The following is an 8,653-nucleotide window of genomic DNA, read 5'->3' on the forward strand; positions in this document are numbered from 1 at the left end:
TAACAGCTTGTTTATAATGTAGTAGCTACCAGCAAGATCGGGAAGACCACAATGCTTTGAAGTTGTGTGCGTTCGCTACAGTGATCAGTGAAGACGCTCCAGCGTCATTCAGAGACATGGGTCGTGTTTCAGTTCCTACGGGGCAAAAAGAAAGCGTTTCAGAGCTGAAATTTCACAGTAAAAGAACATCAATTGGCCCTTGACCAGATGCCGCTCCTTATTACAGCATTTTTGGAGCTATTATGTAATGTTCATGGTAAAAATTAGGTTTCATAGCAAGCAAATGTATATAAAATGTGTATTATCATTTTTTAAATAAAAACACAGAATTAGAAAAAATAACGAATATGAAATCAGACTTATGCACGTATTTGTAAAAACGTAATTGTCACATAAAAGAGCTTTATTAGAAAATATAGTTTTTTACATGTATTTCAGCAATCTGATGTGTTACAATTTGCAAACTGCGTCATCAGAATGTCGATGTCTAGTTCCGCTGCTCCGACACTGTCAGTTCATACACTTCTATATTGACGGCACGCATCTGAGCCCATTGAGTTTTTCAGTGACGTATAAACGTGTAAAGTTACGCATCAAGATGTCTAAATAAACTACCATTCCCACAAATCTCCATATCCTTTACATACTCTCCCCTAGCACTTTCTGTGACGTTAATGAGGCGTGAGCATTCTCAGCAAATTACCAGCGCACCCGACGCCCATTGGCGCAAATCCTCCACGTGATTCCCCGCGTCCAATCAGCCACTAGTCCGATGAAAACGTTTCCATCTTTCTAAGGTGAGTTCTTAAAACGATGACGTGCATCGATGAAGTGTTGCTGTGTTGTCACCATCTGTTAGTTCAGGAACAAAGTGCTTTAACGCAAACATGACGGAATAAACAGACGTGTCAGCTTTCAACTGCGCGCCACCGCAAGGGTACTGAACCGTAGCGACTTTGAAGAGCGCTGGAGATTTCCTTACGAGGTTTATCAGCCAGCGAGAAATAGCGATTATTTGCGGACTGGTTTACGTAAGGATTTATATCGAATCTTAAAGAAGACTCTCGAAAAAGACTTTACTGTAAGTGATCCGTGCTTTATTTTCAATGCATAACATACGTTGAAACATTCTCAGAAGTTCTGTCGCTTTTTACAAGCTCAACATATTCAATTTTTGTGTGTGTGACTTTTAATAGTTTGTGCTCGAGCGCTTGTGGGCATTTCCATGTGATTCCTATCTGTGTGTCGAGTAGGTGCGCAGTGGTCCGGAGCGCGAGGATGAACGTGGGCACGGCGCACAGTGAAGTGAATCCAAACACGCGCGTGATGAACAGCAGGGGCATATGGCTCTCCTATGTGCTTGGCATCGGCCTGCTGCACATCATATTGCTCAGCATACCCTTCGTCAGCGTACCTGTTGTTTGGACTCTGACCAACCTCATCCACAACATGGTAAGAGTTGTTGAATGGCACGTGGACTCGTGACTAGATGAAAGTTCATCTTGCGATAGTGCATTGACGCTTTGAGGTTTCATTTTGTAGATGTGGCACAATTGCTCGCTTGAAGGGGCTAAGTCAACCAGCTGTCAAATTTAGACTCCCTCTGATGTGTCGTAAAAGTCCAATGACCTGTATGGGAGTTTTCTGTCAAAGCTGCGTTTTCGTTCCAAGACAGTGGATGGGGACTGGAGACAGTCTCCATTAACTTTCATTGTATAGAAAAAGATCAGCTTTTTATAGCAAGGGCAGGTTTGGAAATATATGTGGGTGAGTAAATGATAACAGGTCATTTTAGGTGAGCTGTTCCTTTAAGAGCTCCTTAAAATGCCAAGGCTTAATATAATCACTCATTGTTCAATGACAGTCCTCCCCAGCTGCAAAACGTCTGAAACGGCAACATTTTTACTCGCTGAATTTTGGCCCATTTAGATGCTGACTCCAGGATCTGTAATTTCAGACATTGTTGCCATCCTGTATCGCCTTTCTTAAGCTGTGGGTATACTTGACGTTCCACGTCCGTCTCGCGCACAAATGCATCTGCACAGCTTCTTGAGCATACTCTTCACGGATTAAACGCGGACGTCCGAGTTCGACACATGTGCAATACAAATAAGTATGTGTGCTTTAAGCCGCAAGTATAGTCCGGGCGTCCGCGCAGCCCGCATGATGTAATTTTTGGCATTAGGGGGGTCCGCAGACGTGACTCGTACAACAGCGCATGCACGAGAAAAGTGCACTATTCCACTAGGGGTCAAATACACACACAGAAAGTGTGCAGTGTGCCATTGTCAATGATACAAAACCAACACGCTGAAACCAAGAACAGGAAGCCAATAAGCATATCGTTCTGCATACTGTTTGGTGGTTGTTCTTGTTGTTTGATCGGATTTATTGCAATTATGAATGACTTCCTCTATCCTTATTGAGCACACATACACATTTATATTGCGCATGTGTCGAACTCGGACTTCTACGCTTAATCCGCGTAGAGAATGCTCAAGAAGCTGTGCGGATGCGGATGCGGAAAGTCATGTATACCCGTGGCTTTAGTCCTCCTGTTCCCCAAATGGATCAGCTCTTGCTGTTGTCCTTCAAGTTTCACAGCACCTGCTGATAAAGCTTTGAATAATTATGCCAAGGGACATCATGGTTTGCTTTCACTGTACTTGTCTTTTTGTAGTGCATGTACATCTTCCTACACACGGTCAAAGGGACGCCATTTGAAACCCCGGACCAAGGCAAGGCACGGCTGCTGACCCACTGGGAACAGATGGACTATGGCGTCCAGTTCACTGCCTCACGGAAGTTTCTTACCATCACCCCTATTATACTGTAAGATTGTTCTCCTTAAAAGGACACTTTTATTCTGTCTGTCACGCTAATTTGTCATTCTGGCATTCAGCACACGCATTGTGAAACACAGCTTGCTCTGCAGGACCATGAGCAAGTCAGTGATGCTGACTTCCTGTGGTGTCTGCCGGCAAGAAGAGCCGGATTTAACAGTTAGTCAGTCACTCAGGTCACATGTTGTATTCTCTTCTCCTATGATGAGGATATGTCTGTCTCCAACAATGAAGGATGAGAGAGAGTTTAGTTTTTAATTTAGTTTTTGTTGGAACAAAATGAAGCCTTAAATGTTCCTTTTAAAATGTGAACACATAAATGTTTTCTATGATACGGTATAATATTTGATGTAACATGAAGGTAGTTCACTAAATCTAGTACCATTCTTTGAATTATTAATTTAATCTGAGATTCTTGACCCATTTTACTTCAGTAATGGTTAAAAATGTGGGCAGGTCTTGATTTTGACCTGTGGGAAACTGGTTCAATGCTGAAGTTGGTGTTACTCACCCACAGGGTCCAAATAACATAACAGGAAAAGACAAAGCTGTTTCAGAGGAAAAGCTGAGTTATTGCAGAGCAAAATTATTTCATTTTAGATTATCAAGACAAAACTATTATTTGTTTTTGCAATAATGTACACTGATCCTACATAAGATGTGATATTGACTTTAAATCATCTTTTTATTGGATGCATTAACAGCATAGTGTTTCAACATTTCAAAATATCATTTAATTTCAACAAAATCAAACCTCAGGAGTGACATAAAGTCATCCAACAGCAAAGTAAAAGACTGACAGCATGACGACAAATGCGAACTGTGATGAAGATCGAGGTTATCACATAAAACGTTTTCCTGATCTTTTCCTACATACTTGTACAAATATTACTCTTGTGTTGCTTAAAGGTGAAAATGAGCTTGTTTTGTTTGCGAGCATTTGAGAGGTGAAAAAATGCGGAGCATCTTTTCTGTTATTTTGACCTAGTTTTCATTTTCTGCAAATAGAAACTTAACTTTTGTTTGAAATTTGGAAGAAATATGTTTTGTAGATTACAGAATAAAACAAAAACGTTTTTTTTACCTAAACCCATACCAAATTCAGAAAAACTGAAAATGTTCTTCGAAATGGTCTCTTAATTTTTTCTGCGGCTGCATATAATATCTGAATCTTGTGTAGCTCTCACATCTGACTTGATCTTATCCTTGTCCTCCCCTCTACAGGTATATCCTCACTAGTTTCTATACAAAGTATGACAGGGTCCACTTCGTCATCAACACCATTTCCCTGCTCACCGTGCTTATCCCCAAACTGCCTCAGTTCCACGGGGTGCGTCTCTTTGGGATTAATAAATACTGATGGGACCGCAGGAGGGGTTCCTTAACCTGTTTAATGTCCAGCTGGCGGGACGTCGGCGCTCTTTGATCTACGGCCCAAGAGGATCTGTTGTGTATGTGAGGTTGACCCACAGAACCCTTTAATGACTTTCCGTGAGACTTTTATGAGAGGGGAAGTGTGGGGTTTCATTGGGTACTCTGGTGCTTTGAGAGGCCGAATAATCTGCTATGTATCATGTTTTACGATGCTCTTTGTATTACATCTGGTAAATATACAAATAGTTTTGTATCACCAGCAGATTGCAGCAGATGCTATTGTATATAGATGGTCTCTGGATATGTTAGAACCCCCGTGCTACTGTGTTGAAATCGAGATATTGCTAAAGCAGTGTGGCTTATCAGCATTCTGTAAGTCATTGGACCTGAGTGCTTGCAGTCACTTGGCAGAGATGCATGGACTGTAATGAATCCAGTTGGTCCAGATTGTCACTATGTGCTGCTTTCAGGTTGAGTGTATGCCAGCCCTGCATATGAAATGCCTTGCCTATAGACGAATTATAGCTTTCAAACAAATCCAGTGGGGTTTTATATAATTAATACATATGTTAAAACAGAGTAAGGCATATTTGGGTTGTTGTGCTACATATGTGATGTTCCATAATTGCAGTAGTGTTTTAACAAACCTTTGTCTTTCACACAACATGAGTGTTAAGTAACAAGATGAATAGGTTGGATGTGAGCGAAAGTTACGATCAGCACAGGGAATATTGAACTTGTTTATGATCTGTATGAAGAACCACAGCCTGTCAAATTGTCACCTAGAAGTTGTGCTTGTGCTTAGCTCTGGCACTGCATGTTCCGGTGCAAAGATCTTAACGTACTGTGCTGATGTGCAGAATATTCTGGTGAAGCATTAACAAAATGTGAATGGTGAGATGATCAAGTACTTTGATGTTTGGCCAATTAGCATGTCTCTTCATTAGAGCATCACTATAGGGACTGATGTCATGTCTGAATATGTAAATTAGGCATATGAGGTGGATAAGCAGGCCCTGTTATTATGATGGTTTGCATGATAGTACACGCGAAGTTCTTATTATTCATATTTGTCCTGTTTTTTGTAGCAGAAAATGTTAAAATGTTTTTTTTCCAAAATGGGGCAGGTTTGACTAACCCCCATAGGCACTTTTACGGATTTGTTTAGAACGATGTCCTTCGCCTTTGTGTAGCATAACATTTCATTTTCTTGTTTTTTTGTAGCAGTTTGTTGTACAAAAATGGTCTCAATGCAGTACGTGGTCGGAGCGTGATGCTTTTCTTCAAAGGTACAAAGGAAAAGTTATTACATAATCCAGCACATCAATTGAGTTCTGTATTTCAGTACAAAATGTATGGCATATAGTTAGTATTTGTAAGTTATATTAATTATTTCTGTATATTTTTCGTTACATGTTTCTTAATTATTGATCAGTTTTAAAGTAATATTTTTTTTACAATAATGAAAACTGTATTGTTATATATGTTTAAATTAAGGAGAATTTTAGATCCAGTGGCATATCTGATCCAGGTAGTCCACAACAAAATAGGTGCTTACACAGTTTTTTCACATGTATTGCACCAAATGAGAATTTGGTCCATGATAATCTGATGTGTTGAGTATAATAGTTCATATAGTTGCTATTATAAACTTGTGTAATGATGTCAGAGCATTTGCTTCATTGGACAACTCTTGAGTTTCCTTTTGTGATTTGTGATCGTGATTTGTCGCGATTGAAGTGACTCCCAACACAATTCAATGGGCTCGTGATGTTATGATATGGGATAGCGTCCGATCATTATTTCATGTGAAACACAGTATGTATGAACCTTTAATGACGTTTAATGTTTTTGTTGATGTGTAGTGTTGTCATTTTGACCCAGGGAAATGTTTTTTAGACACGATAAAGATATGACAAGTGCAGTATTTGCATTAAGGGAGAGATTTAACGAATCTAGAGGAATTCAAAATCATCTCGCCCGTTTGGTTTTAATGAAAGTGATTTTTCCCGGTACACTCTTGTTGTTGCACCAGTGAGAAAATTCACAGGACTCTTGCATCTGGGTCAGAGCCTGATCTGGGTGGCCGACGCACCAGTATTGCAACGTGATCCAAGGTCACGTTCTCTGTTACCCAAAGCCAGGAACTTTTTAAACATTGACTGGGTGAAAGTCAGTCAGAATCAGTGAGAGTGAGTCCTCGTGTATCAGTCTGACTTTTCCAATTCTAGCTACAGCTCGTGTAAGCTCTCTGTCGACACGTCTACACACCTCCCCTCATTGAGCATATCGATCCCCATCGCGGTGCGTTTCCTTCCACCTGCACGCTTATCTCGCTGTGGTTTACCTGATCTTGCTAGCATTGTTCACCGTGCAGATGGTGCCTGGGTTTTGCTTTTTTAATATCGTAAACCGCAGTGTTGCTAGACCCGTTTTACACTGCCTGCAAATCAACCATGCATTTACTTATGTGTTGACACATATTAAGCTTACATAACAGATTATAGACAGTATTCATGCTACTCATGAATATATGGGTGCAAATGTTTTTTTTTAGGCCTTTTGTGAAGTAGCTTCTCACCTGTTGAAAGATGTTTGTCCGCCTTGTTACATGTTATTCACACAAAGGTTGGGCACAAAACCAGAAGTTCATATTCAGTACATTGTACTGAAACCAGATGTTTATGTACATACCAGTTAGAAGAAAATATGGTTCCCCACAGTAACATATACCTTGAAAAGATTTCTACAGATTTATATTTAATATGGGATGTGTATTGCATGAAGGGCTATAGGACCAGGGGATCAAAGTTGACTGTTATTTGAATTATTTTTAAAGTGACCTGAATATTTAGCATTTTTGAAAATGTATTTTAATTTACTTAGAGAAACTATTTTTTCACATTGTTTTCGTTGTATACTGTATCAACTGTATATTTTATCGCCTTCCCTAAAGATCCTAGAAAACATTTGGCATTTTTTGATTTTCAAAAAGTATCGTTCTGTACAATTGATAAGCTTTTGTGCTTGTGAAGACCCCACAGTGACACGAGTCCCCATGAGTTGGTGTGCATTCAGATTTAGGTCCCCACTAACATTTAAAAACCAAGTCCACGCACGCACGCACACACACACACACACACACACATAGGCTATGTATGAACAACTTTTAAATCGTACTGTGTTTTGTGTTAGGCTTGGATGTGATGCTGACAGCTGTTTGTGTGATGAGCGATTGATATCTTATGTTTTACAACACATAACATGTTTGCCTGGCTTAGCTGAAAGTTTGATATGTACTAGTATGTGAACACATATAATAATTTGTATGACCAAAAATGCTTTTAGTGATATGTTTGTATGATATTTAAAATAAAAGTTATTCTAAAAGCAAAACATTTTGGTCTTTGTAACACCGGCCTGATGTGCTTAAAGTCACCATGAAATCAAAAAGGAAAATTCTTCGTATTTTACACCGTGTTGCGGTGATTATTAAAAATGATTTATCTGTGCACACGATTTTTCAAAATGTATTTCCACTTTCGATCGTTCATCAAAAACATTAAGGTCCTCTCTCAACAACGCTTCACCACATGACGTCAGCGGCAAAAAAAGAGGTAGCATTACACTGACAGTCCAATGGACAGGCATTTTTAGCCCTCCCCTCCAGCAACTTACAACAAACAAATCAAAAAGGAAAAGGCAAAATAAAGCCCCTCCCATTTTTCACATTTCAGAAGCCATTTCACTCTGATAAACGTCACGATATGGAAAATAAGTCAATTGCAACTTCCGGTGCATGGTGACTTTAAAAACGGCAATTTAATTTGATGACCACTAGGTGTCAGCGCAGGGCATTAAATAAAATGTTGCTTGTCGAGCGAATATAATGTGGCGTAGAAAAATGGTTTATTTTTACTGGAAAAATAACTGTTCGTTGTGGATTTTGCTCGCCTCCGCAGGCATTACGATTATTATCCCCCTGGCTTTACTGACCATGAAAAGCAGGAAACAAGCAGGATGTTTCTTCTTTTGGCAGCCTTCACACACTATATGGCATTTTCATTGATAATATAATTATTGCATCCTGTGCTGCCTTTGATAAGGTGACTACTTTGAAAGCCACTGCGTCATACCATTCAATCCTTTTTTCCCAAAACAATCCTACACTTAGTAAATACTGTGTGTATTGTGCAGCAGGGGGCAGTTGATGGTAATTCAAAATGGCATTTGCCACCTAAAAATAGAAGTGGCGCTGGATGAAGGCTTTTCATATATTCTATTAGATCCGGGAAGCATTCAACTAAATTTGATGCATTTAATTCATTGTGGGCGGGTAGTCATTTGAACTGCCATTGATATTTTCTCACCCTGGTTTACTCCTGAAGTTTGACATTTTCTCAAGGTTAAAAAGGCAGTGTTTGTGACTTCTCATC

General features: G+C 39.6%; 1 protein-coding gene across 2 annotated transcripts; it reads left to right on the forward strand.

The window, feature by feature from the left end:
- Window positions 1-786: 786 nt before the first annotated feature.
- Window positions 787-7,615, forward strand: ormdl3 (ORMDL sphingolipid biosynthesis regulator 3). 2 transcript variants are annotated; one of them, XM_079476205.1, is made up of 4 exons: window positions 787-1,081; window positions 1,254-1,452; window positions 2,681-2,832; window positions 4,068-7,615. In XM_079476205.1, exons 2-4 carry the CDS (start codon window positions 1,279-1,281, stop codon window positions 4,201-4,203), a joined length of 462 nt encoding a protein of 153 aa, XP_079332331.1. In that variant the 5' UTR covers window positions 787-1,081; window positions 1,254-1,278; the 3' UTR covers window positions 4,204-7,615. The 2 variants fall into 2 exon arrangements, with proteins under 2 accessions (XP_079332331.1, XP_079332332.1); XM_079476206.1 differs by having other exon boundaries at window positions 831-1,081; window positions 1,197-1,452.
- The last annotated feature ends 1,038 nt before the right edge of the window (window positions 7,616-8,653 follow it).

Source organism: Barbatula barbatula, assembly GCF_947034865.1.
Source record: "Barbatula barbatula genome assembly, chromosome: 16".
Classification (NCBI taxonomy): domain Eukaryota; kingdom Metazoa; phylum Chordata; class Actinopteri; order Cypriniformes; family Nemacheilidae; genus Barbatula; species Barbatula barbatula.

Bases quoted from the DNA above. Each gene is read 5' to 3' on its own strand.
- ormdl3 (XM_079476205.1), top strand. From the start codon at position 1,279: ATGAACGTGGGCACGGCGCACAGTGAAGTGAATCCAAACACGCGCGTG. The intron at 1,453-2,680 runs GTAAGAGTTGTT...GTCTTTTTGTAG, and splicing joins CCAACCTCATCCACAACATG to TGCATGTACATCTTCCTACA. The intron at 2,833-4,067 runs GTAAGATTGTTC...TCCCCTCTACAG, and splicing joins ACCATCACCCCTATTATACT to GTATATCCTCACTAGTTTCT.